At 44.0% G+C, this 21,644-nt stretch overlaps 2 protein-coding genes across 12 annotated transcripts in view; both read right to left on the bottom strand.

Annotated features, from left to right (window-relative positions):
• Nucleotides 1-6,464, bottom strand: part of pdlim2 (PDZ and LIM domain 2 (mystique)) — a 55,539-nt gene extending 49,075 nt beyond the window's left edge. The window contains exon 1 of one of the 2 annotated variants that reach the window (XM_042099883.1): nt 6,119-6,464. The gene's annotated coding sequence lies outside the window, so the exon portion shown is untranslated. Of the gene's footprint in view, nt 1-5,920; nt 6,004-6,118 lie in introns of those variants that run through there. The other variant, XM_042099884.1, reaches the window with a different exon arrangement.
• Nucleotides 6,465-6,854: 390 nt separating this feature from the next.
• Nucleotides 6,855-21,644, bottom strand: part of sorbs3 (sorbin and SH3 domain containing 3) — a 33,908-nt gene continuing 19,118 nt past the window's right edge. For 8 of the 10 annotated variants that reach the window (XM_042099875.1, XM_042099879.1, XM_042099878.1 and 5 more), the window contains exons 7-21: nt 21,248-21,274; nt 21,037-21,142; nt 20,156-20,261; nt 18,157-18,204; nt 17,581-17,697; nt 15,889-15,947; nt 13,704-13,816; nt 12,629-12,687; nt 12,352-12,398; nt 11,612-11,726; nt 11,320-11,445; nt 10,439-10,993; nt 10,167-10,243; nt 9,244-9,350; nt 6,855-9,117 (exon numbers count right to left, since the gene is read on the bottom strand). In XM_042099875.1, the coding sequence (XP_041955809.1) occupies nt 9,056-9,117; nt 9,244-9,350; nt 10,167-10,243; nt 10,439-10,993; nt 11,320-11,445; nt 11,612-11,726; nt 12,352-12,398; nt 12,629-12,687; nt 13,704-13,816; nt 15,889-15,947; nt 17,581-17,697; nt 18,157-18,204; nt 20,156-20,261; nt 21,037-21,142; nt 21,248-21,274 (1,724 nt within the window). In that variant the 3' untranslated portion in view covers nt 6,855-9,055. The remainder of the gene's footprint in view (nt 9,118-9,243; nt 9,351-10,166; nt 10,244-10,438; nt 10,994-11,319; nt 11,446-11,611; nt 11,727-12,351; nt 12,399-12,628; nt 12,688-13,703; nt 13,817-15,888; nt 15,948-17,580; nt 17,698-18,156; nt 18,205-20,155; nt 20,262-21,036; nt 21,143-21,247; nt 21,275-21,644) is intronic. The other 2 variants (XM_042099882.1, XM_042099881.1) reach the window with 2 other exon arrangements.

The following is a 21,644-nucleotide window of genomic DNA, read 5'->3' as shown; positions in this document are numbered from 1 at the left end:
GTTGATGCGGCCTTTTACGTAATCGCAGCAAGCTCGTTTGCCACATTTCCCAGTCACTGGAGACTTTAATTAGTCCAGCGTGCCCACAGAGTCAGTCTCTCTCTCTCTCTCTCCATTATTAACTTGGCACAGCCATGTCGTTCCGTCTTGAACTCCCCTCTTGATGCTGTAAAACGATGCTCTGCTTATTGCCACAAGGGGAACGAGAGGTGAAAACGCACAATTTTCACAGAAATAAAAAAATAACAAGAGCAAATAAAGCACTAATGAAATCAAAACAAATAAAAGGGTTTATTCTGATAGGGCTTTCCAGTCTGGCCTCTGGCTTATGCGCAGCTGTAGCTGAAAGAATGAAAACGAGAGAGAAAATTAAATGTCATGTAAGTCCAAAGCCCCTCTCATCAACAATATAGAACTTGAATGACAAATACGGTTGTTTTCTTTCACCATGACACTGCAGAGTGCAGAGATTTATTTTAAGTCATCTTGACCAGCAAACAGCAAGTGATTCATGGACAGAACAATGAAAAATACATGCAGACTTAACAAGGCAAGCCTGGCTTTTTTTAGCTGAGGCAGTACCCATGACACAAAACACAAAGCCCACACAATAGAGAAGAATTTGAACCAGCAAGCCACCAGTCCAGTTTACAAGGTATGCACACTATCAATTGACCTATGCAGCAACTCATTCAAAGGAGACACCACCTGTCTGATATCATTAAGTGCTTAGTAACAAAGGTATGCTGCTTGAGCACACTTCTGGGTGCCGTGGTCAAATCGTTGACTCATGAGATCAAATTCTTCCACCCTCTTTGCCACTCTATAGCAAACAGGATATTCATGGTGTCATCATGCACAATGCAATGCATGCTTTCACAAGGGTGTATCCATAGGTCCACTAATCAGCAGTTATTTGTGCGGGTGTTTTATGATCGGCCCTGGGCTGTGGCACATGCCAAGTGAGATGCGCAACCTGAACGACAACGACAACACCGTGGGAAATTGAGGCGAGGTCGTCTTGGGTACAACTTGTTCATTCTCGGATGCCACTCCCTTCACCAGGGCATGGTCGTTTGCCTCATTCCCTGGTTTATTCTTATCAAAGTGACTCACGGCAGCCAGCGATGGCCTGCCAGCCTCTTTCAAGGTGAAAAACAGAATGCCTGTGGTGTGAGTCGAAACAGTCAAGTGCAAAACACACACACGCAGACGCAAGCACCGCACGCAAAACATACACCCTGCAGCAGATTGAGACTCAGACCCACACAGACATGAAAGGAAAAGGAGATGCCAACTCCTTAGGGTTCCACACACACACACACACACCTTTCCCACTTAGTTACCCATAAACACAAACACACAGCTACACAGACAAAAGGAGTTCACCCTCATTTGCTACTGCTGTGGCCTGTGAGTGGGACAGGGAGCTTAGAGATGATTAGCCTTGATGATTCAGGAGCCTGGTGCTCTGGGATGTGGCCCTCAGGCGCTCCTAGCCAGACTGCCCCTGTAATGGTACCCTGAGAGGGGATGGGGTTTAGAGGGGCTTTGGAGGGGAGGCTCAGAGTCCACTTAGAATGGCAATTAAACTTGGGGGGGGGGGGGTCAAGAGTCTGTGGGTTTTGCTGACTGGGCCAAGAGGGATTGTATGCTTAAAACTGGCAAAAGGACACAGCAGCTCTTCACAGAGGTTCCAGGGATCTAGCAGGATTTGATTAAACCTCTTCAGCTCAGTTCAATGTATACAACATGACAACATGTGTATGGTCGCAAAGAGGCCTTGGAAAATGACACAAGGCCGGCCTGTGGCAGCAGTGGGGCTGAACAATGGGGCTCTGCAATGAGGCATCAATCAGAGGGGCAATTCCAGTGGGTATGTCAGCCCTCGCCAGACGAGTGCCAGACCGCCTGACTCAAAGAGTTTTGGGCTTTGAGGCAGTAAGGGGAGGGGAAGAGGGCCCGATGTTGGCTCTGGTGAGGGAGTGCCGTAATGAGAGGGTGACTCCATGATGTAATCAAAGGTAACGTGAGGATGACGGAAAGCCATCTTGTGTACACCCCCCCCTCCCCCCATACAGCTGACACTGCCATTTTTCCTCAATCAACTTCAAAAGGGCAATTTGCGACTCAGTGAACATCTGCCTGACTTGCTATAACAAGTTGGCGAAATTATGTGCAGTTTAGCTGCAGTAAATACAGTAAGACTACACTGTACGCAAAAAGAAGAGAAACCCTCCCACACCCTTGTGTGCAATGTCTACCAGGCTAACATCACAGATCTGTAATTACCAAACCTAGACTCTCCTTCAGTAGATAGTACAGCACTGGAACAGAGTCCCTCATTTTTATTCTTGTCTTGGAGAGAAAATTCTTGACTTTGACCCACAAGAGATTTCTGACATGTGGCCTGCTAACAGTCTTAACCTTTGTCCTCATTACTGCAGCAAGGCAGGTCTCCAGAGGCCTGCTCATTTTCCTGGAACGCCAGGACTACCTTCACTGCCTGGATCGAGACGAAACTCATAAACGAGAGTTCCAGGGCTAATGCAGTGGCAATGCTGTGATTAAAACTACAGATGGATAAAGATCGGCTCTCACATCCGAGGCTGACTGGAGCACTCCATGGGTAGCCGCACACTCACACGCATGCAGGGTAGGTGTCAACACACACAGGCTAGGTCTCAACAGCTGATTGCCTGCTGATACAACACTCAAAACAAACATGCTGACTACCACACTCACATCACTGAAAGCTCTCTCACACACACACACACACACACACACACACACACACAATGTGAAAGCAAAGGAATGCATGTGTGACTCAAACCAAAGGGATCTATTGCTCGTGGCTGTTTTCATTCGGAACTCTCTATGCTCTTTGTTAGGGCCGCTGCCCATTGTGAAGGGTTCTGGGTATTGTGCGCTTTTTCTGTGCAATCAATGAGGAGCGCGGCCCTGCTGCGAGGATGCCAAGCCCACTCGCTTTGGTGACGGCATGTGGCCAATGGCACCTGCCTCTGACACACACCCATAGAATAGTGGGAGGAATGCTACAACTAAGCCGCACCTCATTACTGCTAAATGTCCTGGAATAACATCCCCCACATTCTTCAGCCATCCCCTGTACTGTCACTGATTTAGTCAGTGACTCCAAATCTCTAAGGAGATGGAGAAGACATCAAACAATAACACATGAGTCAAGACGACAGAGAATGGGTGTTGGAATTTAAAGGTGAGCCGTAGCACTGGCTGGGTACTGGCTAATTGGCCTGTGTAATGTGCTGGTTTTACATAACTCAGAACTCATTCTGTGAGTGTCAGTCACTCTGGGTGTGCCCTTCAGGCCGAGCTTAGTCAAGTTTATGGTCACGTCCTATTATTTTATTATGGTTGGGAAAAAAATGGTTTCATTCATCTCATGTATGATAGAAACCCATGGTGATGACACAGAGGTTGGAATTTCTGATACACCAGTTCATCTTGGGAGGGAAATAATCCAACCAACAGCTACCATGGTAACATCACAGACACAATTCTAACATGCAGCTCAATTTTCACCTTCAAAGCTCAAACACCGAGAAAAAAAGGTCACAGACTAGTTTTATTCCATCACAAAACACTGAGAAGAATATGTTACTTCCCTCTTATTTCTCAATTCATTTTTTGTGGTTCTGCACTTTTGGAAGCCAGTGTGCTTTCGCACATTTTAACCACTCGACATTTTAGCTCATGAGTTACTGAACAAATTTATTCATAACTCAGAATATTGTTGACTACGATAAGCCATTCCAAATGTGTAAGTACACATTTCAGGCAGAAGAGACAAGAGACTTCAGTTCTCAGTCACTGTATCGATAAATCTCCATCTGCCATGAGTATTTTCTTCTGGTCCGTTAAAACAGTCTCTCCGCCCCAGACAAGTGCAGTCAGCTAGGCTCCCCAGTCCCCACATCCTCTGAAAGCACCGTTTAGTCATTGTGAGGCACTAGCTCACACGTTACTGCACCTCGTCACACTTAACGACACGCAGCCTCTCTAAATATCCGGATGCAGCAATGCATCTCTGCTGCTGAAGTGCACGCTAAGCAGCAGCGGCAGCAGCAACAGGCGGCCTCGATTACAGCGTCGACAAACTCGCAACAGACCTCATGCTGACAGGACGAGCCGCGGCGAGGCACCAGAGAAGGGGAAAAAAAGAAAACCAGTCATTTCAGCCATTTATATCTGACTGGAGCAAAGAGGAAAGACACAATAGACTAGTCATCAGGGGCTACTAAGCCATCAAATGGACTGAGATGGCCGTGGTGGAGGAGCCACAACACAACATGACTTATCATAGTTGTAGACTGCCCACAGATTGTATCGGAGTCTGCCACTTCCTGTAGCAGAAACAACAGACACACAGCAGAAAAACAGACAAGACTCACAAAGGTTGTATTGCACAGCAAAGAACAGCACTTCAAAACTTTCTCTCCAAAGCCACAGCCCCTACCAGCAGATTCCATTATGTGCTAGCATCAATTTGGGAGATGAAACATAACTTGTTTGTGGTGGTGCTATTAAGGAAAACAAACAACAACAACAACAACAACGAATCAAAAAGATCATAGGACCACAAGGGCAACAGCAAACAACCAGAAAAGTCCATCCCCTAACATTTTGATGTACTTTACAATGACGATTTAGAAGCCATCTAGAATCACAAAGATAGAAAAGCTTTCAGTGGCCTGATACCGACAACAGAGAAGCAGAGTGTTCTGTCTGAAGCCAGTACATTCTCGGCTGCGCAATCAGCATAGCAGAGGGGGCATCAGGAAACACACACAATTGCAAAGGGGGGGGGGGGGGGGGGGGGGGGGTGCAGAGCTATGAAAGGCAGTGGCACACAAACAGAAGGTACAGCGCTGAAATGCCAGTCACGGGGGTGGGGGCACTTCAATAGGGGCACGTGAGCACTGGGAAACCTCTCCAGCTCTTTCCCACCCATTGGAAAAAGTGCCAATTAATCACTGTGCTACAGCTGAATGGCATGTTGACCATTTATTTGTACAGGCTAAAACCTCCCCAAGGCTGTTGAAATAAAATTAAATGTTTACAGTACATATGCTGTGTCATGTACAGTACACATCAGACATGAAACCAGTCTCCTTTTCATCTGCATAATCCTGAAAATGTATTTGTGACAAATTAACTAATATTACCTTCATTTTTTGAGTTGATTGTTCAAGGCTAACTGTTTCTTATTAGTGCCAAATCCCCACCCAGTACCCTACCACTCCTATGGGTGTTTAGAGCATGAATGACATGCCCTAACTACCACCACCACCACCATCAGTTTCACTGGCTAGTTTTTTCCTATCCTTCATCGTATCACAACCCCCCCCCCCCCCCCAAAAAAAATAAAATAAAAATTAAAGTGACCTACTGATGATGCACATTCCAATGTGTTACCCACACTTTGACATTTACTAGATCACTGTACACTCTGTAAATATCAATTTTTTTTTCATAACAGAGTTTAGTTTTGTTCATAAACATATCTTCACACACCTTTCAACAGGACAGGAACGCGCGATTATTACCAATTCAAGACTCTCAGCCGTCTGCCTTCTTTATACAGCTATGCAAACCTTGAGAACGTCTTAAACGCGCAAACAAAACTTCCATTTGACAGGCAGTAGCCTACAAAGTTTATTTTGAATAACGGTTATTCTCGGATACTTCAGAGAGAGAAAAAACCGCGGAAGAGTAGGAAAAAGTTTGTTCATATTGCGCAAGTCTAATGTTTCAAAACATTTGTCGGGATGCTGGAATCAATTTAAATCATCAACCTAGACGACTAAATATATTGCTTATGGACACTTAATACTCTTAAACTTAAGTGCAAGAGCCTTTGAAGGGAAATATCACTCACTGCCTATCACTTCTCTCCGGTGACAGGTAGCCATGCTTCCGAGAAATCTTTCCGTCTCAAATGCCTGATCATTGACAAGACATTTGTTTGTTTGGTTCCAACAACAAATCGATCATTCTCGACATAAATGTCATTGTCAACTAACTAAGCCACAACTTCCAAGGAATTAGTTCAAAAGAAAAGATTAGAAATACTCACCGACGCAAGAGCAGCAGTTGATCACACCTCGCAGACTAATTAACCCCTCGTAAATTTACACCTGTGGTCTGCGGCTCGTTCCACGGCACCTTGCGTCAAATTACGCGAGCGCCAAAATAAAAGAATGTGCTGAAAGGAGTTAGAAAATATTTTTTACAGCAGAAAAATGTCAGAAGTCATCAGCAGAGTGTCAACCCGAAATCCGTTATCGATGTTAGTGCTTTTGTCTATGCTACTGACTAATGAATGTCAAGAGATCTTTGTCATCCAAACAGAAGCAGCGAGACCGCTCCAAAACTATATTGGTCTTAAACAAGTGGTGCTCTGCTATGATGTAAAATCACCTGTGAACACTCCCCCTGAATACATGAGATCACTTGCCACGTGTTGCTATCAAAATAAAGCCCAGGATGGGCAGGCGAAATGGTATGGGGCGTGTCCGACAAGGGGTTGGAGTTAATTGAGACATTAATTCAAGACTGAGGAATCGAAGGTCCGTTTAGACCACCATCTAGTGGACAAATCCAAAACTCACAAAACTGCCTAAAACTACCTAATTAAGCATTAATTTACAAAACTGCCTAAATTAAGCATTCACTTACAAAAACGATCACATATTTCCTGTGTTATTATACATAACCCAATTAGACGCTAACAGCGGGAATTGAGCCTACAGTCTATGGACTCTCTGACTTAGGCTTATTGAAATGAATAGCCTACATGTTGTTGACAAATATTTTTGTTTCATTTGTTTATTTGAATAATTTGCAAACATGTGAGTACCTTACATTGAAATGCATTGTGCTGTCAAGAAAATATATTATTTTGCAATTTTATTACAGTTAAAAATCTGTACATTGTCTTACTGGTCAGATTACAAGAGCAAAGGTGAAGCAAACCAGTACAACAGACACGACAGCTTTTATTTACAAACCAGGCTTTTCACTTAATAAAATATGAACCTGTGCAACCATTGTATAAAAATCAATCATATTATTCTATACTTGTACTTCTAGGAAAGGAATTTAAAATTATTTTCTTAAGTAAAAGTTGTAATGACTGTAATCATAGAAGTTAAATGTGTCAAAGGTGGCTAGTCATTATACCTAATAGGAAGGGCAGCACTTCAGGGCTGGACATCTCCTTAAGGCACAGTCTAAATATGCACTGAGTGATACAATCTTTGACGGTGGCTAGTTTATTGCATGCCACTGAGACAGTTTCAACATGTGTTTTCCAAACAAATGCTTTTGACCATGACATGGTCCATTAATACCAACTTGTATATCAAATCACTGCAGCATTGATTGCTTTTTTCATTTTAGCAGATATATTTAATTGAAGCCTTTTATACAATTTTAGACATAAGCGAATTTGTAAAATTAATTTTGGCTAAATTTTTTCATATTTGATCTTTGTGGTTCTCAAATCTCTGGTGTTAGGTTACCTAGTTTGTCTTTTGTACAAGACACATCATAATATCATGAGCCACAATGATGGGTAATAGGCCTATGTTTAAATCAACAAGCAACAAGCCTCAGATGGTGAAAAAACTGTTTCCATTAGTTGGTTCCAAAGTTGGCTATTGTGCTTGGTTACAGATGGTTTAAATTTAAATGGTTGCTCAGCTCACAATTGCAACAAAGTACTGGGTTTAAGCAATCAGCATCCACTCAATACAGGCACAGAGAAACATTCTATGAACAAATATGGAGTGAGTCGTGTCCACATGAGGACATATTTTGTGATAATTTTTGCATTTGTTAGTTACACTACATAAAGCACTCTGTAAACTTTTACAAAGCTTTTACAAAGCTGTAAGCTTTTTAGAGGATATAAGGGCTTTTAAGGTGTGGTGAATTGGCACAGAGGTGTAAAGAATCTTCAGACACCTCCACACGTTCAACACTGAAAACATTTTGCTGAATTGATAAAGCTGTCGTTGTTGTTGCTGTTGTAGTTATTCATGTTTCCACTTCAGTCCTCCACAAAACAAAAATAGGACACATATCGGAGATCATGCTCATGATTTTTTGGCCATATTCGCAATATTGATAAAAAAAAAAAATACGTTTAGAAAAAAGCTTTTCTATATGTTGTATATTGTTAACTTTCAAGCTCTGTCAAATGCTGCATGGTGAGTTACTGGGATATGAAGAAGCCTGTTCATACAACACAAAAAGAGGAATACAACACAGAATACTTGTGGAATCCGATCGTAAGGCATTAGAATCTGTTGATAACGCAAAAGCCATAAAGCGGTCCAGGCATATTTAGTGTCGCTTTCTTGTCACCATCTTCTGGTCATCCACGATGCTGTTACAAATCTGAAATCAAAGTGCAAGACATCTTTTGACAGGGCTGCTTTAGACCTAAAGAACATCATGTGCAGGTCTGTGCTGAAGAAGGCGCCGTGTGATGATGTCACTGACACTGGTGACGGTTCAGACCATGCAGACCTGGGTGATGGGCTTTGCAGGAACAACCAATTATTTATGTGTAAACAACTAGCTTGGAGTTCAATTGTCCTATGTATATAGTGAAACCTATGTAGTTTAACCTGCATCAAGTCCAAGTGCCCAACCCCATGTTGCAGTGTCCATTTCTGAGGAGTGTTGTGAGTCCCACACACATGCTGAGAAAAGTGACAACAGTGATGGAATTGCTCTCTGGACATTTTGTGGTTACATTGTTCGTGCATCTGTGGTCTGGACATGAAGGTGTGCATGCAGATCAATGCTGAGTCAGGAAATTAGAGTAGAAGTGTGTGTGTGTGTGTGTGTGTGTGTGTGTGTGTTTGCCAAATCAAACTTATTTTGTCCATGTGTGTGTCTGTGGGGAGGAAGTACACTGCATTCATTTGTGGCAAGCGAGCCTGTGTAAAGTGGATACAACTCAGAAGCAAACTTCTCCAATAACAGTCAAACATTCCAGTGGTTACACCGGTGTCACATAGTTGCCTGGAAACGTCCCAAAGGCTTGTGTCCTTTCTGACGTACCTGTAAAATAAAGGACACAGTTAATTTGCCCTCTCCAAGACCCCAAACAGAATTTGACCACTATGTAGTGTTCAGTCACAACCACTAGGGGGCATTCAAGTGTCAACATTCTCATGATCAACTTACCTACATACCAGCCATCATCACACCTCTCCATCACCTGCAAAATATCTCCCTCCTTCAGTTCCAGTTCATCCTTGTTCTGCGGTCTGTAGTTGTACACTGCTTTATACCTGCAGCAAACAGGAGAGGTCAGTGGGGCTTCCCTCATAAGCTTCATACGGCAAGGCCATGCAAGGCGGTTTTAGTTGTACAGCGCACTTAATACACAAGACAAATCAATGTGCTTTACACCATCAGAAAAAGAGAATAGCAGACAATAATAAAAGCATGAGGGATAGGGAAAAAATTAAAATACATATATCAACAGACATAAAACACATAATCAAATCTGCTAAAATGCATAATTAAAAGTCTTAAAACATAGAATGCAACTAATTAAATTTTTTTATTAAAAAATAAAATACATAATTAAAAGTCATAAAAGAGTGCAACTGATTAAAGGCATTTGATCAGATTAGGGAAAAACCACAGAGAACAGTCTTGTCTTCAGTTTTGATTTGAAACTGGTGGCAGTTGGGGCATATTTTATGTTATCTGGGAGTTGGTTCCAGAGCTGAACCGCATAGAAGCCAAATGTGGCTCCACCATGGTTCTGAGTGTCTGGTTAACAAATAGTAATAAGGCCACCAATGAAAGCAGAACACATTAACATTAGAAGGGCAGCCACTCGGTGGGCACAGACCTTGGCCAAGATCTTGCAAGTTGCAACATTATGAAAAACTAAATTTCATTGAGCCACCCCAACAATTGTGTAGGTTCTTCCTTGGGCCACCACGCTACACCAAGCCTGCAACAAGCCTCATGAAAATCAGCCAGTAGATCAGCCATTTCTGTGCAATCCTGCACTCAGACAAATATGCAAAAAAACAAACAGTCAAACCACACCTACATCATGGCAGAGGAAATAAGTTTAAAAGGAAACTTACGGTGTCCGCTGAACTGCTGTAGATCCAGGATTAGTTCTGGCTTGTGGTGGGGGAGGAGCAATTTTATGGGAATTTGGCTGCAAAAAAAATGACAATAAACTAGTTAATATCAAAAAACATTCTAGTGCAATTCTATATGGTGACACATTATTTGTTTAAAATACTTAACATACAGTATATCAGTATAATCATGCCTTTGACTATGTGGTAGGGCAGTTTTAATACATTTAAGTCAAATTAAGACTCAAAAGTCAAATATTCAAGGTGCAAACCTGTGTTGAATATCCAGGCTTGTTACCGACGTTCAGTCCTGGACCCTGAGGAGATGATGGCATGTGATTGGATGTTGACAGTGGTGACCTCACTTCTCTATCCACTGGGCTGTGAGCTGTAGGCGGCGTGCCACTCCAGTGGGAGTTCAGTAACGTGGGTGAGGCGGACCCGGGTGATGCATGGGGCCAGTGATTGGCTGCCTGCTTTGCATTTGCTGTCTGAGTGGGCGAGAGTGGCGAGCGTGATTGGGTGGATGCGGCGCCATGCGGGGAGGGTGAGGACGGCTTGTGGGGTGAGAGCTGTGAGTCGAGGGTGAAGGGTGAGGGGGACAGGGGTGACCGCGGGCACGGGGAGTGAAGCGGACGCCCGGGGCTCCGCGGCTCGGGGAACGTGGGTGACGCAGGCGAGGTGGGGAACTCATCACTAGTTTTGGTGCGGGGCATTTTGTTGACCTGGACGTAGTTCAAGGGGAAGATGCCACTTCGGGAGGTGCCCGGGATCCGACCTTCCAGCCATTGGTCATCCACTTGCCTGGTCACACAGATGACCTCCCCCTTACAAAGAGTAGAGGGATCACTATTAGTTCTCACATTACTGATTGTCACAGAGCATGTTCAAAGTTGTCTAGGAATGGGAATGTTATGCAATGTTTACATGTGCATGCAGACGCGACATGAGTTAAGACATGAAGGATGCAGCAGATTAATGAAACTGTCATCTTAAAGCCATCTTAAAACCACCTTCCTGTCAAAAACGTCCAACTCAGTCATTATCTGGTCAAACAAATTCACACACCCATGCAGCGTGTTCCGTAAGCACCAATATAAGTGACAGTAGTTCCTAAACACATTTATAAATGACAGGATATTGCAACGGTTACCTTCTTGAAAGACAGCTCGACAGGCAGGTCGGCGGTGAAGTTGTACAAGGCCACGGCTTCCCCATACTCCAGCACCTGAACGGTGGGGGATTTGATGGGAGTAGGCTTCTCAGAGGGAGGGATAATCTAGGGTGGAAGGGAGCAGAGGAAGGAAGGGTGAGGTTGTTGAGGGAACAACTCAATGCTCCAGGAAAAGAACGAAACGAAAAGAAAGTGGACACAAGGCGTGAGAGCAGGTCAGATAGCAGGTCAGATAGCAGGTCAGCGCTTTCTTTGGCGAGGGAGGACCCACCTCCACGTAGCTGGTGGGAAAGATGCCGGCTCTGCCATGATGCTCCCCTTCGTACCAGTTGGCGTCCACCTGCCTGTGGATGTACACCACATCACCTTTCTGCAGCGGCAGTTCTCTGTGGAGTAGAGAGCAGGGCAAAGGAAATGAGATGAGACTTTGGAGGCAGACCGAAAAAAAAGAGAGAGAGAGAGAGAGACAAAAAAATTCATCTCATCTCACACAACTTCCTGGCACAACTCATTTCCTGCTTAGTCCACCCAAAATATCCTAAAAGGTCACGCAGCACAAGAGTAATTGGGGGGAAAAAACAATAGCTTCACCACAAAACAAATGAGAAGATATACAGCAAAAACAACAAGTATTTCTGTACTGCCTTCAATCATGTTTTGTTCACAATGTGTTCCATGCACCTTGATGAACCAGGAAAGATAAAACCAATGACACCTTTTCCTTTTCAAGGACTGTGACGAATTCTGATCCAACACTGGAATTTGGACCACAACGTTCAATAGATTCTCTTTGTTGAGTTTTGCATCTACTTCTGTTCCCTCTGAAACCAGAGCTGAGCAGGAGCCTTTTCAGAGTCTTACGTGTTAAATAATTACGGTTAGTATGCACCTCTATCCTCCCCTTCCCCCTCTGCTCTGTGCTTCCTGATTGTGGCATTGTAATAAAAAAAACAACCTGTGAGAGAGGAAATGGTCCATGGGCTGATCTGCCAGGGATTATTCACTACTTACTTGGGTGACTGCGCTTGGAAGTTGAACTTGGCCCGGCCCGCCTTCATCTACACAAACACAGAGAAATAACAACGGCATGTTACATTTATATAGCGCTTCTCTCGACACTCAAAGCACTTCACAGTGAAGAGGGAGCCTCACTAACCACCACTATAATAAATACGAATATGAATGTTTGCTGAGCAGAGCAGAGCAGATGCAGTGTATCAACAAATGACGGACAACTCATTTTACAGTTTTTGAGAAAGGAAATGTAATGTCTATGTTACATGTTTACCTTCTTCTCTTCTCTCTTTGGTGGGAAGTCCATGGCTTCTGGTGCCGGACTGACTCTGCCTGTAAGTCATTATAAAAGAAAATGAGGGGAGAGTGTCAAGTTTTAAAGGGGCTCTGTTTCTGTAATAGCTTATGATGAAGCATGATATAGCACTTTTTGCATGCAGTTATTTGCTACACATGCTGTGTTGTCTGTGCTGTGCAGACAACGTATATCTCTGTTTTTTTCAGCATACCGCTGTTCTAGCAAATCAGCAGTTAAGTATATTATAACCATCATGACTGTGCAGAGGACTAATTAGATGGGAAAAGTTTCATGTCTTACATCCATCCATCGCACTCCATTCTGCGCATAAACCACATAAGTTGATCTTAAGTAACACTGTACGTATTATTACTTTTGGAAAGGTCTTGTGTTAACAGTTGTCATTCAAGTAGCTGAGAAGTCAAATGCTCACTTGGTCTGTCCCAGCACATGTTACTGTACATTAACAGTGGCTGCATTCTCAGGCCAGCTCTCCATGGACTAATCTCCAAGAAAAACAATTGGATAGAGTTGATCTATAATCAAGACTTCCTCCGTCGGACCTTATTTTTTGCCAGCTTCCTCTCTCCTCCTACTCACAAGTCTAAGCTCGACCCAAAAACGCAGAAGTCAAACCTCAATGTTTCAGTTTAAAAACACTTTTTGACCACCGAGTAGACAGAAGCCCAGGCAAAACAACACATTTCCTGGAATGTGTCTGTTGGATGTGTCCTGATATCAAACGGGGTAACATTCAGACTTAAGAGCAGCAGTCACACGCACACGCACACACGCACACGCACACACACACGCACACGCACACACACACACACACACACACACACACACACACACACACACACACACTTTTCTATCTCAAACCTCAGTGGATAAGTAAAACACAGATAAACACAAAAGGAAAGATCAGAGCTGCAACTGATGCTAGAATGGTTGCTTAAACATACTCAGACTTCCATGGATAAGGGTATAGATAGTGATAGTGTTGTGGTGCCACATTTCACTCAAATTGTTTTGTTGGGTCCGCTCTTACCTCTAGCATAGAATGAGCCAGGCACTGTGGCCCGAGGAGGAGCTGTGGCCGGGACAGAGGAATGGTTGATTGGAGCCACCACCTTTGTTCCAGAATGTATTGCACCTGGCCAGCTGTTGGAAGGTAGAATGAGTTCAACAGGCCAATTGTAAAGTATAGTCATAACTTTTGTTTTACAGAAACACAACTCTTAGCTCTCTATGACATTCTATACATGACACAAACATCCTGCTATTCTGAAAGGATCCCTTGTGAATACTGGACTATCATGTGCTTTCGGATGCTCTGTTACAAGAAAATAACTCCTAGTCCTAGGTTCCTTTTCATCACAATAACTTGTAAGCAAAAAAAGTTGAATAAAATATTAAGCTCTACAGGATGGATAATGGTAACAACATGGCAGCCCTCATCTGAGAGTTCAAAGTAGTGTCTCTCGGCTCCATAGTCAAGGTGGACCCTTGGCTTGTGTAGGAGTCAGGGTTCTAAACGCTCGGCTTTTGGCAAAGCCATCAGTCTGCACTGTGCAGATGCAGAGTCTGGTCTGTATTTGGGCTCATTCACGTCTCCTCCCTCAGGGAACAGCAAGCAGACTAGACAAGAGGGGAAGCAGTAAAAGCTTGCCACACTCTGAGAACTGTGTGTTTCCACTTGTCATTTCCGTGGCAACAGGGGGCTTTTTTTAACAACGTTCTGAGGGGCTGTGAGCTTTTTAAGTCTGTAGTGAAGAGGTGTGGAAAGTGCTCAAGGTAGTAGGTAACAACTAAATGAGAGAGGAGAGGTCAAAGGATTATTACTGAATAGGTTAAAAATGTGCGGCACTGGCCTCTTGACTTAGTAAACAGCGGAGTGGAACATGCTGGACTGGAGAGGGACGAGGGTGCCTCTGCCTGAGGCCTGCAGGACCAACTGATCTTCTAAAACCATGCTGCCTTTGTTCAGCCTACATCACATATTCAGGCATGTGAAAAATATAATTGTGCAGCCATGGCTGACAACATTCTCTAAGAGACTCGCACACCAAAACAGCTGGAGCAGTCTGAAGAAGAGCAACGTGCTTAACATGTTATGCATATTAAATTATTTATGGGAGCTGTTTTGGACAGATATGGTAGAGATGACAGTACTAGAGATGACAGTACTGGTGGTGATGATAATGATGAATGAACACAAGATGCTGCACGCACATGCATGAACATGCACACACAAGCACATGCACACACACACGCACGCACATGCACGCACACACACACACACACACACACACACACACACACAGACAGAGGTCCATACGCACATGCACATGCACACACACACACACGCACATACACGCACGCACATGCACACACACACACACACACACACACACACACACAGACAGAGGTCCATACGCACATGCACATGCACACGCACACACACACACACACACACACACACACACAGCAGTGCCAACTACCACACGTGAAGCTCAAGGGAGGTCAGGTATGTGGCTGCCAGCCAAATGTTGAACCATTAACCTATCCCTGACACACGAGCATTGAGCCGATGACTTTGCCTGCGTCTTGAGTCCTATGAGTTAGATGACCGTTCTATTGTTTGTTTATTGTGTGTACTACATATAAAACGCTATATCTGCATTGTAATAGCCTCTTGTTTCTTAGATTTATGATTTTGGGTTTGACATTTCTTTACTTATATTTGGAAAACCTTAAATGAAACTTTAACTAAAATAATCATATAAACATGTATAAGTGAATGGGACAAGCCTATTCATATGACTGAAGCTGCACCTAAAATGGAACTTTAAACTTTTTATTGACTTATAGCAGCACAGCAGTAACAGCCAGAGATCCGGTACAAGTCAACATGTTCACTCTGAAGCCCCCAGCCAAGTAGCTTTACTTTACAGGTAAGAGGAAATCAGCTGTCCTCAGGCAACTGACAACTGATTCACAAGACAATGACACCCCACCACACACACAAACACACACACACACACACACACACACACACACACACACACACACACACACACACACACACACACACACACAACCTTAAAAAAATTGTCTTTTAAAAGTGCTTAACATAAACACACAATACACACAAATACACACATATACCAACATTCCTTAAAGATGCCCTCACCAGCCGTTCATTACAGACACAAACAGACATAGAGACACACCTGTCGTCCTGCTCTCTCCCTGGGGCTGGTGTGTTTCCTGAGGTATTGCTCCTCTCGCCCTGTAAAGAGAGAAAGTCCACAGTGAGTCCTGCTTTGCCCCAGTCCACCTCTGCTCTGTTGTGGACGCTGTGCAGGCAGTTGAGCTGCAGCTCAAGGAAAAGCTTAGAGGAAATTCAACAGAGGGGTGACCACTCCCGCTCCAGCAGATGCACATCTCCCCTGGGTCCTACATTCCAAAGGTTGCCGTTAGGCTGAGTGGTGATGTAAAAACTGCCTTTAAATGAGGTGAATCATTCTATTTATTAGGGACCAGGTGTGACTTGGTTAAAGCCATCAGAGCACACAGCCAACTGTAAATTGTGTGTGTGTGTATGTGTGTGTGTGTGGGGGGGTTAATCATCCCAAATAGTCTTAACATTCAAAGCAAGTGACTGTTTTAAAAAGATCCTTTTCTCACATTAGAGGAGGGGACGAACAAAGAGGCAGTGATCAAACACTGAGACAGCATGCAGAGTGAGAGAGATTTAGCAAATTGAGGTGAGGCATGTGACTGGTGTAAGTCAAATTCAAGAGCTGTCAGGCCAAGCAAGGCAAGGAGGGGGGGCACTTCTTGGTGGGTATGAGACTATCCAAAAGAGGACTGAGCCGTTGTCTACTGGGTTGATGTCCATTCTCAGATAGAGATAGAGAGAAAAAGAGAGAGAGAGAGAGAGAGAGACTGGCTAAAACACTCCAAAGTGTCATCCATATCTTATCCCTCTCATAAACAGGGTCTAGCCTGCAAGTCTCCAACAACTTCCTGTAACAGCTACCAATATGAAATAAACTCTTAGGGATAGTTTCAAGTACATGAAATAACAGACTTGTCCTGCACTAAAGAAAACTTCAATGAAAATCTCCATTAAGGAAAACTATTAGTCTTGGCTCCATGTATGGGAAACTGGCTGTTAACCCATTCGTGCTGGATGCTGCACGACGCAACATTCTATCTCCCACCTGTTGCTGCATAGCGCAACATTGACTCTCCCGCTGGTTGCTGCGTAGCGCAGCATGCTTTTTATTTCATGTTTCTAGGTGTGCAGAGGCTTAGATAGTAAGGTTTTGGTAGACGTTGACAATTCTATATTTTTTCAGAAAACCCTCAGGAAATAAGGTTATTTAGTCTAGAATGCCATAGGATTCTAAAGGCGTTTTTTTAGCAGGCATTTCAGGAGTAAATGGGTTAAATAACTAAAGCTGCTATACAGTGACATTCTAACAGTAAGTCAAAAGGAACTTAGCTGAAAGCTTTGCATCACTGTTTTCGCAGCCATTTATGACTTGAATCTCAAGCAAATCCCATCACATTCAACATCATTTGCATCAACGCTGAGTAGTTACACTATAAGCTTGGATTACATCCAACAGGTTTCAGACCACAAAGAATGCAGTGAGTATGGGCCTGTCAGGGCAAAGTGGCAAAGCTACAAATGAAGGAAAGTGGGTATTCAGGCAGGAGTTGTGACTATGGTCGTGAGGTTCAAGGGGACACAAGCCATTAGCAGAGAGGGTAGATGAGGGGCTGTTTGGGGGGGTGTGTGAGAGAGGGCACAGGCTTTGAGGTTTGGGTGTTCAGAGATGATGTCTGTGGTGTCTGTGATGTCTGTGGTGTCTGTGGCGGTGAGCGGCGTCTAAAAGGGGGTGACTCAGTACCTCACCCCAGCCTCGCCGCCGCGGCTGATGCTGCTTCTGGGAAAGCTTCCTCTCCAGCCCACGGATGTCCGAGTCCAACTCCGCCTCGAAACGATTAAGTTCCGACACCAGCGTTGCCTGAGAAACGCAACCACGGGAACACAGCATTAAATAAATAATAATAAATGAATGGCTGTGGTTTTCATGACATTATGAGAAAAGGACATTATATAGCTTAAGCAACAACCCATGACACAAATTCAATATCCTAAATGGCGGAAATACAGTGTTCTAGAAAACTGCTGTGCTCTGCCCACAAGACTCCATTTACCTCCATAAAACATTGTTCATTGGCTGGTCACAGTGCATACCTAGAAGACTAAAGACGCTTTAAGAGCTGAAGGATATAAGGACAAACAGACCCACACACACACACACACACACACACACACACACACACACAAAAACACAGACACACACACACACACACCAGTCTGTGTACACTTGCGTTCAGAGGGATATGGGTATGTTTCCATTCCATTGGGGAGATCCACTGCTTTCACGTCTGTGTGCTTAGCAGTGATGAATGGCACTCACCTCTATGGAGGGGGAGCGAGGCTTCTCAGGGGTCCTCTGTACCTGGAGCTGTGAGTGAGAAAGACAAACACTGTGAGCAAAGCCAGACCTGGGCTACAAGCACGTCTCACGTACATTACACAAAATTTGTCAGCAATTATGGCAATTTAGTAACTGTAATTTATAACTAACCAGCCAGGTTAAGACACATGCCAAAACTGCTTAGAAAATAGAAGGAATAGACTTAGGCAGTGTTTCAAAAACAGTGACTTTTCCAAATGTATGAAAAAACACATTACATTACATTACATTTAGCAGACACTTCTTGACCAAAGTGACTTACATATGTCAGCTATATTACAAGGGACCACATTATCCCCGGAGCAACTTGGGGTTAAGTGCCTTGCTCAAGGGCACAACGGTGGAAGCCGGGAATTGAACCGACAACTTTCAGGCTACTGCACGCTAGCCCAGCTCCTTAACCACTACACTACCACCGCCTAAACACTCCAACACAAACACCTTACAACGAGTCTCTACCTTCTTTCATGTCCACTCACGTCAGACAAGTAACTGCCTCCTTACCCAGCTCATACACAGCAGGGGGCAGAGTAGGCCAGACTTCTGTCTGATTCATGTCATTCATTATCTGCCAGTTACACAGCTCAAGAGACTCCACAGACTCAACAGAGCAGACTTCATTTGTAAGGCACCTTAAAGAGCAACGCCATGTAAATGATGTGCAAAGAAGCCCCAGAGAGAAGGATTTACACAAGGCATTCCTTTACGAGGCTAAAAGCCTCACAATGAGAGTCCTCCAATTCCCCTTCAGTTTTTTTATGTTCCTTGAAAAGCCTTGGCAGGACTATGCACTCTCAAAGCCAATAGCATCGCAGAGACACTCACCCTGCAGGTCACAATAACGCCGTCGGCCAGTGATGTCACTCGCCAAGGACGCTGCACTTGACACGGCCGATGCTCCCGAACAGGCAGAGCTAGAACCACCACCGCGATGCTCACGTTAAGGCGCTGAGCCGTGGACGGGCAGCCTAGCCTGACGACCTCCCAGGAGAGCGAGAGAGGAGAGTGGGCCGTGAGCTCAAGGATCGGCGGGGGTACAGTAGACTAGCGCGAGCAGCTAACAGCCTAATCACTATCACAAGACGCCTCTACCCTGAGACGACTTCGGGCTCCGCGCGCGAACAATGATTTCTTTTCTTCTGCCCCGGAGTGCCAAAGCTCATTCTTTTCCCAGCAGGGATTGGAACGCGGTGACAAGAGTGTCTCCAACAGCTTGGCCCCAGACAAACAAGCGGAGTTCCAAGTTACTCAATTTATCTAAGGCCACAAACAAAACAAAAAAAAGCTCTACCCTAATTCTTCCATGTGTACGGTTAGTATGTGTGTGCACACACCCACACAAACACACACACTACACATATACACAAAAAACACCTACGCATTTATACGCACAACAACCAAACATCCAATGCAAAACTTATGTTGTATAAACCTAGTGTCCTTTAAGTATTCTTAATATGTGACCCACCAGGAGTTAATACATCTGTCATCTGTGCTATAAATAAAAGTCAAAACATGCACAGCTATCTTATCAATTTGTAACAGGAAAAGTGATAAAGCAGCAGTAATCCAATTGTATCTTAAACTAATTTGCAAATGGCTTGCTCAGTACAGACAGAAAGTTCAAACGTCTCCATTCCAAAGATTTCAACAACAAAAAAAAAGACAATGATATTCACTCTCAAACCCACACACACCAAATACTGGCTAAACAAAACAATTCAAAGACAAATAAGACTCCCTTCCTTAAACTATTACTTAATTTGCAAAACTGTGCGCATTGCCTCATCAGCAATCAGCATTTAACTCAGACCCAACCAACATAAACAATAAAAAAACAAGCTTTCCCAGACACTGCTCTCCTTAGCTGCATGTGAATATGCATCAGAAATAGCTGAAAAGGTTGTAAGGGTCCCCTAAAACACGCACAGCTTCTTACCTGGCTGCTGTTCCCAGAGGTGTTGCGAGTGTTGCTCTGTCCAGGTTCAAAGTCAAAAATGCTCTTTGGCTTTGGGTGCTTCTCTCCAACCTCCAGCTCATCACTCCTGTAACATAATCCCCAAAACAAAATTACAAAATGAAAACACACACACACACACACACACACACACACACACACACACACACACACACGCGCACGCGCGCACACACACACACACGCACACACACACACACACACACACACACACACTCACAAGCAGACACACACAGTAAGATACACACACTCTCTCACACACATGCACACATGCCCGGACAACCACTTTATCAGGTTGTCATAGTCAATGCCGCCAGCAACAGATCCCAACATGTCTGCCCAGCTCTTGTTTTTTTTCTTTCCGGTCTATTCCTCCTTTCTATGAGTTTCCATTGGAATTCATGTGGGCTGTCTAGCAGTAGACCCTGCTCACCATAATCACAGGTCATGTGTGAGTTTCGAAATGGTTTACCTCATGCAGAGAGCATGGAGGTTTGTAACAAAGAGCTATATTTATGCTCTTGCCGTTACATCACCTGACCCCAAATATTGAGACAAACACTAGTGTTACGGCTGTGACTGACTAAGCAGCAGCCAAACTATTAATTCACACCCTGCTTGATATTTATGCATACACACCCAGTTAAATATACCAAACACAGACACACACCCCTCTCTCTCTCCCTCTCTCCATATCTCTCCCTCTCTCTCTCCATATCTCTCCCTGTCTACATCCCTCTCCACACCCAAAACACATTCATTCACCGATTCCTCTACTGAAACTCATGGGACCCTGTGACTAGTAATTGCATGACTCTGTTCCACATCCTTGGTCTTCAGCTCACCAGTCAGGCAGGGATCCATAAGGGTCAAGGGTAAAGATGTCCTTCCCATCTGCAGGCCAGTCTACTGTCACCGTCTCTGAGGTCGCAGTGGGGGGCTGTTGGCTCCCTTTGGAAAAGGCACAGACAGGACAGTTGGTGTAACCTAATTACTGTTGAGGTTCATCTATTATCCATGATGGGGTTTTCCAGAAAATGTGAAACCATGACTCACTTTCAGCTGACCAATACTCCATTTCATCTGTAGCGTGAAAGAAATACAACTATGTTAATATTAATTACACCATTTCTATTTCTTCACCATTTACATTTTTCCATTTCAGCATTTATTTTCCCAATTATTATTGTTTGGCACTCTCTGTGTACTGTATCACTATGTCACACCTGAGTTCATGCCTCTTGTTATCAACTCTAAGAGGGTGTAATAAGAGGGGGAGAAATGAGAAGGTACACTCTTAAAACGAATGTGTTGAAAACAACACAACTTGTGTCCAGATAGGGACAACACAGTTTGTGTTGTGTCCAACACATTGCTTTTGTTATTTGTTACATATGTGTTGAAAATAACCCAACTTCTCTGTGTTCAGATAGGTACAACACAGTTTGTGTTG

Source organism: Alosa sapidissima, chromosome 8 (genome assembly GCF_018492685.1).
Source record: "Alosa sapidissima isolate fAloSap1 chromosome 8, fAloSap1.pri, whole genome shotgun sequence".
NCBI classification, from domain to species: domain Eukaryota; kingdom Metazoa; phylum Chordata; class Actinopteri; order Clupeiformes; family Clupeidae; genus Alosa; species Alosa sapidissima.
Note: the sequence above shows the minus strand (reverse complement) of the source record. Positions and strands in the feature narration are given on the sequence as shown.